The 18231-nt window shown below is 37.7% G+C and overlaps 1 protein-coding gene and 1 pseudogene across 4 annotated transcripts in view; one reads left to right on the forward strand and one right to left on the reverse strand.

Moving 5' to 3' along the window:
* POLH (DNA polymerase eta) overlaps positions 1–18231 on the forward strand; it is a 38714-nt gene that overhangs the window by 10301 nt on the left and 10182 nt on the right. For 3 of the 4 annotated variants that reach the window (XM_055329888.1, XM_055329890.1, XM_055329891.1), the window contains 6 exons: positions 204–421; positions 12165–12334; positions 14019–14122; positions 15712–15831; positions 16599–16722; positions 17241–17306. In XM_055329888.1, the coding sequence (XP_055185863.1) occupies positions 204–421; positions 12165–12334; positions 14019–14122; positions 15712–15831; positions 16599–16722; positions 17241–17306 (802 nt within the window). The remainder of the gene's footprint in view (positions 1–203; positions 422–12164; positions 12335–14018; positions 14123–15711; positions 15832–16598; positions 16723–17240; positions 17307–18231) is intronic. The other variant, XM_055329892.1, reaches the window with a different exon arrangement.
* LOC129512748 (40S ribosomal protein S26-like) lies at positions 5894–6677 on the reverse strand (annotated as a pseudogene).

Raw genomic sequence — 18231 nt, forward strand, 5'->3', positions numbered from 1 at the left:
TTGCTTCTGTTATTGAACATCTGCCTGCACATTGACCCCTTCGTTTACATTACTATCTGATCACTGCCAAGCCATTCCTCCCTTTAAGGAGACCTTACACTGGTTATGTATATGATTTCATTATAAGATGGAAGGATGGGGGCTAACAATCTCAATGTTGCCTTCATTTATTGCCTACACATGATAATCCTTACACTTTTTAGGTACCGGGAAGCCAGTGTGGAAGTGATGGGGATAATGTCTCGTTTTGCTGTAATTGAACGTGCCAGCATTGATGAGGCTTATATAGACCTGACCAGTGCTGTCCAAGAGAGACTACAAAACCTGCAGGGTCAACCTATCTCTGCTGACTTATTGCCAACCACCTACATTGAAGGGTTGCCTCAAGGCCCTACAACAGCAGAAGGAACTGATCAGAAAGGTACTTCCATTGCATCATAATTGCTTCTGCTTCCTGCTTTTGGAACCTGCTTTGCTTGGTCACACTGATCCTTCTTGGATTGATTGAAAGAAAACTTAAACAACAATCGAACGAATCACAAGGACTCACATGGAAGGATATACAAATTCTCTTATCTTTCCAGGTATATGGATGTTGAGAAGCTGTGAAATCTGTATGAAATCAGGTTTCTCTTTAAATATAACTGAAGCAGGTTAGAGTTCTAGCAGTAGACTGAGCACGTCTGTCATTTGTAGGTTAACTTATAGTATTGTGACTTGGTTTCTTTATCATTTAAGTTTTTTTTTTAAGGGGGACCTCAAGTACAGGGAGTTGAATGTCACTCAAAATTTCTTATCAATTTATAGTAAAATATTGGGGCACCGGGATAGCTCAGTTGGTTAAGGTCATAATCCCCAGGGTCCTGGGAATGAGCCCCACACAGGGCCTCCCTGCTGAGTAGGGAGCCTACTTTTTCCTCTCCCTCTACCCCTCTGCCTCCCCACCCCCAGCTTGTGTGTGTGCTCTCTCTCTCTCAAATAAATAATAAAATCTTTTAAAATTTTTATAGTAAAATATCAATGGGTTGTGTAAGGTCTCTTGTTTTATTTTCCTTACTTTCCCTTTCATAATGATTCCCCCCACTTCCTCCCTACCTGACCCACCCTTTGGTATGCACTGATGTATCTGGTATATCTTTTTGAATTTGTATATGTCTTTACAAATTGTACAGTGTTGCTTTGTGTATGTGCTTTTAAAATTTGTGCTTTTTAATTAAAAGATAGTATTGTGTTATAGATCTCATTCTTATTTTTTTTAATTTTTTAATTTTCCACTATTGTTAACATACCAGGTAGATCTCATTCTTTTTCTTAATTTTCCTTCAATGGTGATTTTATAGGTCTTTCCATGTAGTTGTATTTATGTGTAATTGATTGCTTTTATTGCAGCTTAATCCATGGTATGGATCTATCATGTTTACAGACCAATCTTCTAGTGATGAACTCATTCATTACTTCTTATTTTTTACTGTTTATATGATAAATGTCCTCATTCATCCTCTTATGGACCTATGCAGAGATTTCTCTGTAAAGTGTTTTCAGGAGTGGAGTGCTAGGTCATAAGGCATACACATATACTTAGTTTGACTCAATACTTCCAAGTCATTTCCCAGAATGGCTGTAGCTGTTACCCTATACCTGAAGTACACAAGAATGCCTATTGCCCTCATACCACACCAGCAATTAGTATTTTCTAATGTTTAAGGATATTTTCAATATGATGGCTATAAAGTGGTATTTCATATTTTTGGTTTATTTAAATTTTTATTTCTCTATCAATTGAAGTTGAGAATTTCTTCATATACTTGTTAGCTAATTGAGTTTCTACTTTGGTGAATTTGAATTGCTTATTTATAATCTTTACCTAGTTTATCATTGGACTTTTTTTTTTTTTTGGCAAGAATTCTTTGTATATTGTGCTTATTAGTTCCTTCTGTTTTTGACATTGCAAATATCTTCTCCCAAATCTGTCATCCACAAACTTTATGTTATACTTTGTTGAATAAAATTATTTTAGTCCCTCAGTTTTCACCTTATGCTTTATGCATTTTGAATCTTGTTTTAGATATCCATTTCTACTAGAAGTTTATGAAGACATTTATTATAGAACCCATCTTCCCAACAATTACTTAAGTAATCCATTCTTTCTCAATTTCCCATGTAATACTAGGTCAATTTCTGTAGTATCCTATTTGTCTGCTTCTACTCCTGCTCCAGAAACACACTTTTTATTACTGTTTGTAGTATATTTGATAGGGATTCCCCTCTGCTTTTGTTTTTCAAAATTGTCTTAGGTATAAATGTGCCTTTGTTGCTCAGTGTGCATTTTAGAATATATTAGTTGAATTCCTCAAAAAATTGTGATGGGATTGTATTGAATTTATATATTACAGATTTATATATACAGAGAATTTATATATTACATTTATGTATTATAGAATTTATATATTATATTGAATTTATATATATTTATATATTACAGAATTTATATATTAATATATTTATATGTTATATTGAATTTATATATTTATATAATTAGCTATATATATTACAGAGGATAGTTTTCTTTTTTTTCTTTTTTTTTTTTATAGGCTCCATGCCTAGTGTGGAGCTCAGTGTGGAGCCCAGTAAGAGGTTTGAACTCAACAACCCTGATATCAAGATCTGAGCTGAGGGCAGCCCGGGTGGCTCAGTGGTTTAGTGCTGCCTTCAGCCCAGGGTATGATCCTGGAGACCTGGGATCGAGTCCTGCGTCTGACTCCCCGCATGGAGCCTGCTTCTCCCTCTGCCTGTGTCTCTGCCTCTCTCTATGTGGGTCTCTCACAAATAAATAAATCTTTAAAAAAAAAAAAAAAAAGATCTGAGCTGAGATCGAAAGTCAGACACTTAACCAGCTGAGCCACCCAGCTGCCCCAAAGAGGATAGTTATCTTAACATTAACTTATGCCATCCATAAACATACCACCAATCTTCTGGTCTTCATTTGTGTCCCTTTGTTTTCTTTTTCTTTTTTTTTTTTTTTAAGATTTATTCATTTGAGAGAGAAAGCAAGAGAGCAGAGGGAGGAGAAGCAGGCTTCCTGGAGCCTGACATGGGACCCAATCCCAGGACATAAGGATCATGACCTGAGCCAAAGGCAGACATCTAACCACCTGAGCCACTCTGGCCCCCCTTTTTTTTCATCTAAGCTAAAAATTTTTATCTGTTTTAGTATTTTTACTTCTGAAATATGTAATCCATTATATTTTCCTTTATTTCCTCATCTACTTTTATTGATATAATTGCATAAAGTGGACAAATCATAAGTGTATATACCGTGACTAATTTTCACAAAGTAATCCCACTTTTGTAAGAAACACCCAAATCAAAAAACAAAATGAGAACCTTAGAAGACACACCTGCCTGCACCTCCAGTCACTATCTGTTCCTCTCCCGCTTTTCCTATAGTAACCACTGTCCTCATTTCTATTTAGTTTATTTTTAAACTTTATAAAATTGAAATCATACAGTGTATACTTGAGTCTGCTTTCACTTGGTCAATACTGTTTTTGTGAGATTCATCCATCCTGTTGTATGTAGTTGAGTTTGTTTACTTTCATTAGTGTGTAGTATTGTATTACATGAATATGCCACAAATTATGTGTTCTGCTGTTGGATATTTGGGTTGATTCTAGTTTGGGGCTACTAAGACTAATGCTGCTATGAACATTCTTGTAAATATCTTTTGGTGAACAAATGTATGCATTTCTGTTGGGTATATGATTAGAAGTGTTCAATTGGAGCGTTTGCCTAAAACCAGTTTTAGTTTAATTGTAGTCAGCTTTAGTAGGTACTACCAGTTTTCCAAAATGGTCATACCAATTTATAATCCCACTAGTAGCATATATGAAAGTTCTGGTTGTTTCACATCCTTTTAACACTTGTTTTTTTCTCTTTTGCATTTTAGCCATTTTGATGTGTGTGTAGTGTTATCATTGGTTTTAGTTTTTATGTCCCTGATCTTAATGAAATTGAGCTCCTTTTGTAAGTTTATTCACCATTTTGATATCTTCTTTCATTAAGTGTACCTATTTAAATCTTTTGTCCATTTTTGTTGTTGTTGGATTATCTTGTCTCATTCATCTACAGGACTTCTTTATATAGTCTGGAAATGAATCCTTTATTAAATATATGTATTGCAAATATATTCTGGTCAGTGGCTTGTTTTTCATTTTCTTACTGGTGGCTTTTGACTAACAGAGGTTCTTAACTTTAGTTTGATACGTGTATCTTTTTTTTTTCCTTTATGGATAGTATTTTTTATGTCCTAGTAAGAAATACCTACCTCAAAGTTATGAAGCAGGTCTGCATCTCTTCTCGGCCTTTTGGCTAAGATCAAGTGTATGAAGCAATTCTGCTTTTTCTAGAAGCTTTATTGTTTTGCTTTTCACATGTAGATTTATAATCCATTATGTGTGTGTCTGTAGGGGGTAAAATAGGAAGAAATTCTTTTTTTTATTATGTGATCACAGATCACCGTAACAAATACAACAATAATGAAAAAGTTTGAGCTATTGTGAGAATTACCAAAATGTAACCTAGACACAAAGTGAGCAAATACTATTGGGAAAATGGTGCCAATAGATTTACTTTATGCAGGGTTGACACAAATCTTCAGTTTATAAAAGCACATTGAAGCAAAGCACAATAAAACAAGGTATGCCTATAATTTGTATGATAATGCTTTTAATAAAATGTACTTGATGGTTAAAAATATTTTCTTAAAATTAGGGCAACAAAAATTTTGGTTTTGTGGTAATAATTAGATTATAATAGCTCTCAATGCCAGATCGAAAAGAATCTGGGTCGTAAATTTTTTTAACCAAATATCATGAAATGAATTCAGCTGGATCTCCCAGACCAAAGAATTTGGCAGTTAGAGACTTTTCAACAGGGTATCTACAGTTTTTCTTAAACATTTTCTAGTACTTTTCATAATGGCTATCTTCAAAAAGTGTATCTCCCCATCTGTAACATGTACTTTTAGAACTATTTTGTAACATTTTTATTCAGAAGTGCTTTTTCAGTAAAAAGTTTTGTGTGCTGGCTATAAACCAAAAGGAAACTGGATACTAACCTATAGCAAGTTAACTTCTTATGGAGGGAAACTTAAGGCAATCTGTAGTTACTTGTAGATACAGTAAAGATTTGTTCAGAAAGAACTTTAAGAGAGTTTAGCTTCTAGTTAAAGTGAATTTCCCATGGGTTCCATGTTGAGAATAAGGTATAAGATACAAAGTTTCTTTTTGTCATGGAACAGTTGTATAACAAATATGTTTTTAATATTTTGTGTTGAAGGGTAGTAGAACTGCCCAGGGAAGCTTGTGAGAAAGACCATTGAGGAATTATTTTATTCCTCATCCTGATAATAGCAGATTTTATCAAGCTGGAGGCTACAAATCCTTCAATTCATTCAGGAAAATATAGTGGACAATAAAAATGTGCCACTTAAAGTAGGCAAAGTTATAATACATAAACATTTGTTGATGAAATATGTCATGATTTTCTTTTCTTTATTATTCTGGGACCAGAGTCAGAAATTTAATGATGGGGCACCTTGGTGGCTCAGTTAACTGTCTGCCTTCCACTCAGGTCATGATATCTAGGTCCTGAAATTGAGCCCCACATTGGGCTCCCTGCTGCTCCCTCCCTTCTCCCTCCGCACCCCCCACTCATGCTCTCTTGCATTCTATCTCAAATAGAAAGGAGAGAGAAAGAAAGAAAGAAAGAAAGAAAGAAAGAAAGAAAGAAAGAAAGAAAGAAAAGAAAGAAAGAAAGAAAGAAGAAAGAAAGAAAGAAAGAAAGAAAGAAGGAAGGAAGAAAGAAAGAAGGAAGGAAGGAAAGAAAGAAAAAGAAAGAAAGAAAGAAAGGGAAAGAAAGAGAAAAGGAAGGAAGAAAGAAAGGAAAGAAAGAAAGAAAAAGAAAAAAAAAGAAATGTCATAATAAGGAAAGTTTTTCTTGGTCTTAGCTTTGTGTACCACAGTTTACTGTGTGGCTAATGCTTTAAAACACTTGTTTTTTGTTTTCTTTTGTTTTTAAAGTATAATCGCCATTTATTTTGTTTAATTTTTTTCTGGAGGACACTTTTTCTTCAGTCCTTCAGGACTCAGCTCCTTACATGGTTTTTAGTGGAGGTGGTGGGGCAGTACCTGCAGGTCTAAATAAGGGTGGGGGTGTTCAGTCCCTCTGTGCTTCACAAGAGTGATTCCTGACTACCTTGCTGTGAATAGCACAACTCATGCAATAATGTAGTTTCACATACAACTTGGGAAACATAGGCGTGGAAGACACTCGCTTCGGAAATGTCCCTGATGGCAGTGGCCTCTGCTATGTTCCAAACCACAAACTTCTTAATGTCTTATACTTGGGTACACAATGGGTGCAGTTGGTGCAGTGAATAGGCTGCATGTGGCTGCAGCCATTTTTGGCACAACCGTTATTCCTTTCTTGGTCATCTTGGAAGCGGGACGCAAGAGAGCTGGATTTGGTTATTTCATTGGTATTTTTGGCTGCAACTCATTGTTAAAGAGCTTCCTAGTTGAAGATCATAGTATATACCTTCATTGGTGGCAAATCTTACCCCAACTCAAAGGACATGCTCCTCTGTCTTCTACACCTTTTTTCTTACCTATGTACATTTTTATTAAAAATGCCAATGTTTATAAAGAAGTCTTATTTCTGTATGTATCTGTTGCTTTAGTGTGTCCAGATTAAGTTTCCAGTTGGAGTGAACCATCTTTGTATTTATAGTGCTCAAAACAGTGCAATGCCTAGTAAATGGTTTATGATATTTCATATTCCTGGGTCTTCACATGATGTGTGCAACCAAAAAAACTGATAATGGGAATTAGCTGATCTAAGTACATATAATCTTCCAGAAATTATTTTTCTTGGATGTGACATATTTTGCAGCAAGGGATTTGTGATTTTTGATACTAAAGTTTCTGTTCAGCTTTGCCATCCTGCCTTTTAATACAAAGCTGGCAGTCCTGCTCAGCCAGTGTTTCCAACTTATTTTCTGTGTCTGAAATAGTTACATGTATGGAAAGTTTTAAATGGTAGGATTACTTAAAAATAATACTCAAAAACTGCCAGAGTGATATATTTTCTTTCAGGGCCATTTTGTAAGTAGTTTGTATTAGCTGAGGAACTCCTTAGTTACCACCTTCCTTTGCTCTTTATTTATGTTTAAGCATATATTGAACCTCTGAATGCCTATGCCATGAAGCAGTTGTGTAGTAGTATAAGAAATTATAAATCATTGTTAAAGATGAGAGTCATGGGTGTTGGAGCCCTCCCCCCCACCCCCCGATGGCTTTGAAGACATAAGCGGCATGCCATATTGTGAGAGGGCCTTTGGAGAAGGCCCCCATGGCTAGGCTCTGAGAGCTGCCCTCTGCTGATAGCCAGCAAGAAGATGGGGACCAAATTCTGTTAATAACCAGAGGTAGCTTGGAATACACTAATCAGTTCATAGCATAGAGAAGGGCACACTTAATTTCAGTACAGGGTCTTTTTTGTAGTTACGGTACCTGGAGTTGTAGTTTATAGCTAAAGGTTTTATCAGCTTAACCCCATCAATAGCATTTCTACACACTAAAATTTAAAATAGGAAATTGAAATTTAAAAAGCCATATTATTTGCAATAGCATTAAATCATGAAATTATTAGAGATAAGTATGTGAAATATATGTGAAAAACTAATTTAGTAAAAACTATAAAATATTCCTGAGAAATTAGATCAAAAGACTAAATATTATTAGAGTTCAAGTCTCCCAAAATTGACCTAAGATTCATTGCGTTCCCTCCTAGACTCACAGCAGGATTTTGTAGCAATTGCCAAACTGAAAATTTGTATGGAAATGCAAAGGATGGGGTACCACCTGGGTGGCTCAGTTGGTTAAGTGTCCAACTCTTGATCTCAGCTCAGGGCTTGATCTCAGGGTCATGAGTTCAAACCCCACGTGAAGCCCAATGTGGGGTATGGTGCCTACTTAAAAAAGATTTAACTATAAATTTACAATAACTAGGGTAGTGTAGTGTTGGTGTAAGATGAGACAGAGGGCAGCCCGGGTGGCTCAGCAGTTTAGTGCCACCTTCAGCCCAGGGCATGATCCTGGAGACCTGGGATCAAGTCCCACGTCGCATTGCCTGCATGGATCCTGTGTCTCTGCTTCTCTCTCTCTCTCGTTCTGTCTCTCATGAATAAATAAATAAAATCTTAAAAAAAAAAAAAAGTAAGATGAGACAGATCCATGGTACAGAATATAAAGTACACAAGTAGATTACCACATTTTTTTTTTTTTTGGTCAGTTGATTTACACAAAGCTACTCAGATAATCCAGTATGAAAAGGAAAGTCTCTCAGTTCTAGTGGGCATTTTATACCAAAAATTGGCTGAATCTTCTCCTGCTAGTCCACTTCAGTGTATCAGAGAAAAACCAAAATGGTACAGATTCTTATCAACTACAGAAGGAAACAAATGCTGCTTATCTTTTGTGGCCCTGTTACAGGATTGTGATATATTACTTAATCTGGGAAAACAATAAGGAAGAAATCTAAAGCAAAGAAAATTTAGCTCTAGTAGTTGAGACAAATGCCCAGAAATCCTACAATTTCAATAAACTGATATTTTTTGTTTCCCAAACCTAATAAAAAAATGGTTTTAAAAGAAGGCTGTCATATTTACTGTTGCTAATATATGCAAGGCACTGTGCTAAGGACCTTTAGTGAAATTATATATATACATTTACACATGTATGCACATATACACAAATTATATATCATTCTCACAACAATCCTATGAGATACAGTACGTAAGCTCATGTCAGACAACGAAACTGAAACTTAGAGAATTAGGAACTTGTTCAAAGTCAATAGTTTAGTATAAAGTTAATATTTGAACACTGCCTTACTGCAGAATATTCTTTTAACAATTATACTATATGGTTACAGATAAAAGCTAAAGAACTTTAATGGGGCACCCCAAAGTTAGCTAGACAAGTTGGAGAAGACCACATGATAGATGAGACTTGAATAAGACCTAAAGTATAGATAATATTTAAGCAAAGTGGGATCCCTGGGTGGCGCAGCGGTTTGGCGCCTGCCTTTGGCCCACGGCGCGATCCTGGAGACCCAGGATCGAATCCCACATCGGGCTCCCGGTGCATGGAGCCTGTTTCTCCCTCTGCCTGTGTCTCTGCCTCTCTCTCTCTGTGTGTGACTATCATAAATAAATAAAAATTTAAAAAAAAATATTTAAGCAAAGAGAACAGACTTAAGAAGATCAGGGCAGCCTGGGTGGCTCAGTGGTTTAGCACTGCCTTCAGCCCAGGGCATGATCCAAGAGACCTGGGATCGAGTCCCTGCATGGAGCCTACTTCTCCCTCTGCCTGTGTCTCTGCCGCTCTCTCTCTCTGTCATGAATAAATAAATAAATAAATAAACAAATAAATAAATAAATAATAAAAGATCAGGGAAATAGAATAAGTGATGTCTTAAGTTTGAAACATCATATGTTCTGGAAATTGTAAAGATATAACAAATTTGGGGTTAATGGAAGATTAATTGAAAGGCCAGACGGTCTTCAGTGCCAGTTTATAGAATTGGTACTTTATTCTGTAGGTGTGAGAGAGTTAACTGTTTTGAACAGTATTTGGTATTTGAGAATATTTCATTCATGAGCATTTTGTAAAATGCATTCAGGGAGAGGGTGGTTTAGGAGGTAAGGTGGTCTGGGCAAGAATGAAGAAAACCTGAATAAAATACGGCGGATTGCAGTGGATATTTGAAATTGGTTTTGTTGACTAATTAATGGGGAATGAAAGAAAGGATCCCAATATTATTTTAATTTCGAACCCTTATTAGAAACAGGGAGTTGTGGGGTCCTTGGGTAGCTAAGTCAGTTAAGCGTCCAACTCTTGATCTCATGGTTGTGAGTTTAAGCTTTGTGTTGGACTCCCAGCGTGGAGCCTACTTTAAAAAAGAAAAGAAAAGAAAAGAAAAGAAAAGAAAAGAAAAGAAAGAGGGGCATCTGGGTGGCTCAGTTGGTTAGGTGTCTGCCTTTGGCTCAGGTCATGATCCTGGGGTTCTGCGATCGAGTTCCATATTGGCCTCCCTGTTCCAGGGGAGCCTGCTCCTCCTGCCCCCTCTCCCCTCTGTCCTCTCTCTCATAAATAAAATCTTAAAAAAAAAAGAGAGAAAGAAGAAAGAAAGAGAAAGAAAGAAAGAAAGAAAAAGAAAAGAAAAGAAAGAAGAAAGAAAGAAAAGAAAAGAAAGAAATAGGGAGTTGTTTGGGAAAGAATATTTGAGAAGGAAGATATTAAAAGATTGATTTTAGTTACGTTTAGAAAGTATAGTGAGCCATAGTTTGAAACTATAATGAAAAATTCAAGAAGAGTTATTTTGTGGGGAGGTGGAGATAAGGGATTAGAGTTTAAGAGTTTGGGAATAGAGGGGATGCCTGGGTGGCTTTGTGGTTAAGCGCCTGCTCAGGTCGTGATCCCCGAGTCCCAGGATTGAGTCCTCCATCAGGCTCCCTGCATGGAGCCTGCTTCTCCCTCTGCCTGTGTGTGTCTCTTATGAATAAATGAATCTTTAAAAAAAGAGTTTGGGAATAGAGATTAAGATTTGCTTGTACTCAGCATAAGCAAATTGAAATGTAAGTCAGTACCAATTATTGACCGAGAGAAAAAGCATATATACAGAGTAGAATGTTGCTGAGTATCTGCTAAGAGTGTTGGAGGAAGAAGACAAGCCAGCAAAGGAGAGAAGCAGCCATCAAGAGTTGGAAAGTTCTATGTGCTTATCTTTCTCCTCTATATATGTGAACCTTCATTATACCTCCCCACAATAATTTGAGTGTATTTTCTTGCCTTGCTCATACCTCATTACTGTCTCTTTAAACCAACATGTCTAGGTTTTCTCTATGCCTACCTCCCCTGCTGTATAATCATTTTTTAGGCTTTTTCAAAACTGACTAGTTCTAAATTGGATAGTAAGATATTTTCAAGGCCCTGAGTCCAAAGCTACTAATTTCAATAACTTGTCAGGAGAATCATCAGAATTTTAGCTACTCACCAGGAAAACCAGTCTCTGAAAATCCATAAATACTAACATTGGGATCCCTGGGTGGCACAGTGGTTTGGCGCCTGCCTTTGGCCCAGGGCGCGATCCTGGAGACCCGGGATCGAATCCCACATCGGGCTCCTGGTGCATGGAGCCTGCTTCTCCCTCTGCCTGTGTCTCTGCCTCTCTCTCTCTCTGTGTGTGACTATCATAAAAAAAAAAAATACTAACATTATTTTGAAGCATGAGTTAATTCTGAATATTTTCTAATTGAATAACAATTCTTGAGGGAGGGGGTGTGCCAGAGAAAGTTGGAGGAAGGAAGTTCCAGAGAACCAGAGAGAGAAAACGGATATACTTTAAAATTATTGATCATGAGGGGCACCTGGGTGGCTCAGTTGGTTAAGTGTCTACTTCTTTCGGCTCAGATCATGATACCGAGGTCCTGGGGTCAAGTCCTGCATCGGGCTCCTTTCTCAGCAAGGAGTCTGCTTCTCCCTCAGCAAGGAGTCTGCCTTTGCCCCTCCCTCCAACTCATGCTTTCTCTGCTCTCTCTTTCTCAAATAAAATCTTAAGGAAAAATGTTTATTAAAAAATTAGCATTGATCATGAAAGACAATATAAAATGTTTGTTGCATATTATAAGGTTCAGCCTAAGCTGAAGCTAAGGCTGCTGGAATTATAGGACGCAGAAATTGATCTCTCTTTTGAGTACCAAGAAGTCTGTAAACAACTGCCGTTTTGTGTGTGTGAAAATGTACATATCAGGGTACCTGGGTGGTTTATTTGGTTAAATGTCTGACTTCAACTCAGGTCACGATCTTAGGGTCCTGAGATCAAGCCCCACATCTCCCTCCATGCTCGCTGAGGAGTCTGCTTGTCCCTCTCCCTCTCCCCAGTCATGCTCTGTCTCTGTCTCTCTCTCTCTCTCTTGAATTAAAAGAAAAAAGAAAATGTACATATCTAAAGTACTGTGAAATGGAAGCATTTCTGTATTAGATAACACAAAATCCTGACTTAAAAAAAAAAGTCTAAATACAACCTTTCTATTTTTTCAGAGGAGATCCGAAAACAAGGCTTATTTCAATGGCTTGATTCTCTTCAGATTGATAACAACACCTCTCCAGACCTGCAGCTCACTGTTGGAGCAGTGATTGTGGAGGAAGTGAGAGCAGCCATAGAGAGGGAGACAGGCTTTCAGTGTTCAGCTGGAATTTCACACAATAAGGTGAAGGCTAATACTGGGTTTTGAGGAGAAACATATATATCTGTAGTTAAATACAGCAAGGATTGGTATGAATAGGGCACTTAAATCATTATATGTATACTTTGAAATGGGTTTCTATTTAGAATTTATTTTGAGGACCAAATAAAAGCCTGAGTAATTCTCTAACAAGGGAAATGTCATTGAACATGTATTTTCCTAAGAAGTATTCTGAAAAATCTGCAGAAAATCCTTATGTAGTTGTATCCAAAATATTTCCTTAATGACTGAACTATCTATAGAAAGGAGGTTAGTCTTTAAATTTTATTTATGAACCTCTTTCTTTTCACTTGCTGAATATCCTAGTATTATCTCAAAACTTCTGTGGAATTTCCTGAGTATTTTATGCTTTTGCTTATACCCTCCTTTCTAATGAAAGCAGTAAGTGAGGTGGAATAGGGACATCTGAGTGGCTCAATGGTTGGGCGTCTACCTTTGGCTCAGGGTGTGATCCCAGGGTCCCAGGATTCAGTCCCACATTGGGCTCCCTGCATGGAGTCTGCTTCTCCCTCTGCCTGTGTCTCTGCCTCTCTCTGTGTGTCTCTCATGAATAAATAAATAAAATCTTTAAAACAAAATAAGTGAGGTGGAATAATAAAATTTTATTAATTTGGATTAATTTGGATCACTATTTTAATTTAGGGAATACAGACAATTGTCAGTGATACAGGGGCAGAATAACAAGTTTACTTATTAAGTGCAGTGAGGGTCTGGGATCTTCGTCCCCTGCTGACTAGGTTCAGTAATTGGGCAGTGGCTGATTATCCTGGTTACTACCTTTCCCCCCCTCCCTCCAATTGCCAAACTATCCCACAGAGATTTAGAGGTTTTTCTGATTGGGTGAAGGGAGGGGAAACCAAAGTCCCACTGTAGTAATTTAAATGAAACTAAATGTTGCCTAGTAGAAGTTCCAGGGAAACTCTCCATTGAATTTAAAGGATGATTTTATACTATTCCTACCAATTATAATTTGTGAAATGATACCGGTAAAGCACCTTATTCTCTCAAAAGAGTTCTCAAGGATTTAAGTTTTTTCATTTTGAAGACTTGTTTCTAGTATATTTGCTATTGGAGGATGGTTTTGAGTCTAATCTCTATCACAGATACTTAAATTATGGTACTGTGTTAAATCCAGGACTCAAGGGACACCTGAGTGGCTCAGCAGTTGAGTGTCTGCCTTTGGCTCAGGGCATGATCCTGGAGTCCTGGGATCGAGTCCCACAACAGGCTCCCTACATGGAGCCTGCTTCTCCCTCTGTCTATATCTCTGCCTCTCTTCTGTGTCTCTCATGAAGAAATAAATAAAATCTTAAAAAAAAAAATCCAGGACTCAAAATAGGCTAATAATAGGAGAACCTTAAGGAATAGATGGGGATGGAAAAACATGATCAAAGGAAAACCAAGAATAGAAGTTATGGAAAGAACAATAAGGGTGGTGATAGTGGGTCCTAGTTTCCACTGAGGATATTGTGGGACACCAAGTTTAGAGATGTCTTGAGTTTCTGGTGGTGTTTTTGTTTTTAACGTGGAAACTATTAGTTACAGCCCTTAAGCTGTGCCTGTGTTTGTACATGTGTGTTAATATTCACCAAGTCTCCGTGTGGGTGAGGTTGGCAGTAATGAAGTTTTTATGCTTTTCATGCTGCAGGTCCTGGCAAAACTGGCCTGTGGACTGAACAAGCCCAACCGCCAAACCCTGGTCTCACATGGGTCAGTCCCACAGCTCTTCAGCCAGATGCCTATTAGCAAAATGTAAGTATTCAGGAAGTACGTTCAATTTGACTCATATCCTTATGAAGATACTCTGGTTTCTTCTGTTCCTTATGAAAAATTGGCTCCCAGGGTAGCCAGGAAGGTACAAGGGAGATACACAGGGAATTTTGAAAAACACAAGAGACTTTTTTCCTGATGAACCTTCAATTCTGGATTATCTGTGGAAGTTACTTAATCCTGAATTTTAAAAATGAACTGATTTTTAGCTCTATAGTTAATGTCCCTCTAGCCTTTTTATTCAAATCTGTTACTAAATAGCAAAACAAATAGATACTTTACTTCTTTTTTTTCTTCTAATGTGATATCAGGGTGTTCGGGGCTGCTGAACTGCTCCCAAACTAGGTATGAGAGCAAAAGCCAAATAAAATGAATAACTAGGTTGTGCATACCAATGTGTGTCCTTGGCAAGGGCATATAGTATTGTAGAAGGGACCAGATGTAACAGTGGAAACAGTGAAAGTGTTATCAAGACTGTACATGAGTAGTTGCTAAATGAGTTGTACAGGTAGTTACCGAAGTTCATAGAGGAGAAATCTGAGAAAGATTTATGAAAAGACATGAGATTTTGTTTTGTCAGATGAGAATTGAAGAGCAGTTCTGATTTCAATAATGTTTTTAAAACAAAGAAGGGAAAAGTGTAAGGTATTTTCAGTGAGCTGGGACATAAACTAGTTTAACTGGACCATATTGAAGAAGATAAGCGAGAGAAATAGGACATAAAAGGTAGGTTGAGGACAGATTATAGGAAGCCTCAAAGACCAAGCTTACAAATTTTTATTCTTTTTTTTTTTTTTTTTTTACAAATTTTTATTCTTAAATATAAAAGGTTTTGGCTATGAAATGGGATTTGTTTTGAGGTTGAACATTTTTCTTTAAAAGATTTATTTGAGAGAGCACAAGAGAGAACAGGCACAAACTGGAGGAGGGGCAGAAGGAGAGGGAGAAGCAGACTCCCCACTGAGCAGGGAGTCTAGGCTGAATCTCAGGATCCTGGGATCATGACCTGAGCCAAAGGCAGATGCTTAACTGCTTAACCGTTTGAGCCACCTAGGCGCCCCTGGGGTTGGAATTTTAATCCCTAAATGGGACAGTAGATCCTGTGTAATTGAAAGTTTTATATACAGTTGATTTAATAACTAATCAATGACTTTAAATTTTTTTTTTATGATAGTCACAGAGAGAGAAAGAGAGAGAGGCAGAGACACAGGCAGAGGGAGAAGCAGGCTCCATGCACCGGGAGCCCCATGTGGGATTCGATCCCGGGTCTCCAGGATCGCGCCCTGGGCCAAAGGCAGGCGCCAAACCGTTGCGCCACCCAGGGATCCCTAATCAATGACTTTAAACCTTTGTTTATGCTATTGTTAATCTTCCCAGGTCCTAACACCCAGAGTATTTTAATTTCCAGAATCATTCAGTCTTAAACTAGAAAATTAATAGTTTACAGGACCAATATGTGCTCTCATTTTCCCTTAATCCTCTGAAGACCTACTTACACAGCAAAATTTCTTAGGTCTGCTGCTAACCAGATACTTATGATGTGACCTGTAAATTCTTGTCTCTCTTATTAGCCGTAGTCTTGGAGGAAAGCTAGGTGCTTCTGTCATTGAAATCCTGGGGGTGGAATACATGGGTGAACTGACTCAGTTCACTGAATCTCAGCTCCAGAGTCATTTTGGGGAGAAGAATGGGTAAGTGGTTCCTAATACTTTTCAGTCATAACCTTTATGGGGATGGTAAATTCAAATCTAGATAAAAGCATCTGGTAAAATCTAGACCTATCTTTAACATTTGTTCCTCAAAGTACTTTCATTGGTCTTTTTTTTTTTTTAAAGTTCCCAATTTATTTTATTTTTTATTTATTCATAGAGACACACACACAGACAGACAGAGAGAGAGAGAGGCAGAGACACAGGCAGAGGGAGAAGCAGGCACCATGCAGAGGGCCTGACATGGGACTCGATCCAGGGTCTCCAGGATCATGCCCTAGGCTGCAGGCGGCGCTAAACCGCTGCGCCACAGGGGCTGCCCTTCTTTGGTCTTTTTGCTTAAAAATATTAGATCACTGTGGCCTATCAGTCCAGTTTTTCATTTACCTAAGTAGGTTGATAGGCTTGGATATATATATACACCATTTTTGTGTGCTAAATTGCTGATAATTCCTTTAAAATCTTTGTATTTAGACTTAGTACCAAAAAACTTGGGGTTATGAATCAGTGGTTTGCTCAGCACTTTTCCAAAAACACAAATGATGACTTGACTTTAAAAAGCATAACCACTGTCCCTCTCCTTGGCAATATATTGCACTAGAATTCATTGAGAAGGGCAGGGATTCTGTTAGAGGTGAGTGATACTTAATTTTGGGAAAATTTTTCTTTTTCCATGAAGGAGATAAAAGGGTAATTCAATGTAAGTATTTTATTTTAATAATTGTTTTCACATTTTTTGCTTTTATTAGATCTTGGCTATATGCCATGTGCCGTGGGATTGAACATGATCCAGTTAAACCCAGGCAACTACCTAAAACCATTGGCTGCAGTAAGAACTTCCCAGGAAAGACAGCTCTGACTACTCGGGAACAGGTAGGCAGGCATTCTTGACAAGAACATTGCCTCTTTTAAAGGGGTTAGTGGGTGGGTTTTGGTAACTGTAGGAAGTTTAGTAAGTTAGATGAGACCTTTCTGTTGTAAAGCATGAAGTTCTTTGTGTGTTGAAAATTGAGCTTGATTTATTTTTTCCATCCAAGAAAAAAATAAAATAGAACTAACTGAAGGTCAAAATTGAATTACTAATTTTTTTTTTTTTTTGCTAGGTGGTAACTTGGAAGGCCTGGGATATTATGCCTCAAGTTTGTGTTTTGTTCTTTTTACTCAGCTGGAACATGCCTGAAGTTCACCTGATGGCATGCCAGCAGGAAAAGAAAATGAAAATCTTGAGCTAGGGCAAGTCAGAAGGTTTTTATAATCTGGTGATCCCTTGGTTATGGTGGAGACTTTACTGTACACTTATATTTGTGAGAGAACTGAACAAATCCTCCTTTTAGTACTATAACAAACCTAGAATTTTAAAATGAAATATTAAAGTCTCAACACTTTTTTAGGTACAATGGTGGCTTTTGCAATTAGCCCAGGAACTAGAGGAGAGACTAACCAAGGACCAAAATGATGTAAGATTTTCTTTCTTTATTCTTGGGGTGAGCTTTGGGATTTAAATACCAGTTGTTGGGATCCCTGGGTGGCGCAGCGGTTTGGCGCCTGCCTTTGGCCCAGGGCGCGATCCTGGAGACTCAGGATTGAATCCCACATTGGGCTCCCGGTGCGTGGAGCCTGCTTCTCCCTCTGCCTATGTCTCTGCCTCTCTCTCTCTCTCTCTCTCTCTCTCTCTCTGTGACTATCATAAATAAATTTAAAAAAATATATATCTTTAAAAAAAATAAAATAAATACCAGTTGTTGCTTACCTGGAAGAGGAATAGAAACAAAAATACAAAAAGATACCAGACTAAAAAAAAGGCAAAAAATACCAGACTAAGAAATTTTAAGAAATCTTCCCTAACACTCAACATGATCTTTTGAAAACCTATGTCTGTGAACACAAGACCTGACTACCCCATCTCCCCCATTACTATTTGCTTCTACTCTTGTATATTTCTTATCTCACCTACCTCCTGTAATCCTGAATATACAGTGCATCTTCATCAGAGTACAGAGCCATTAAATAGCACACTCAGGGATTAGACTGTAAATTATTGAAATTTGGGATCCCTGGGTGGCGCAGCGGTTTGGCGCCTGCCTTTGGCCCAGGGCGCGATCCTGGAGACCCGGGATCGAATCCCACGTCGGGCTCCCGGTGCATGGAGCCTGCTTCTCCCTCTGCCTGTGTCTCTGCCTCTCTCTCTCTGTGACTATCGTAAATAAATAAAAATTTAAAAAAAAAATTATTGAAATTTAAACATAGTCCATGTGACAGAGATGTACTGGAAGTTTTAGAGACAGAGGATGAAGTAAAAATTTTGACATCTGATGATTAGTTTCTTTATCCTTTCCTTTAAAAAAATAGTTTTATTGGGGCACCTGGGTGGCTCAGTCGGTC

Source organism: Nyctereutes procyonoides, unplaced genomic scaffold (genome assembly GCF_905146905.1).
Source record: "Nyctereutes procyonoides isolate TBG_1078 unplaced genomic scaffold, NYPRO_anot_genome, whole genome shotgun sequence".
In the NCBI taxonomy this organism is placed as follows: Eukaryota; Metazoa; Chordata; class Mammalia; order Carnivora; family Canidae; genus Nyctereutes; species Nyctereutes procyonoides.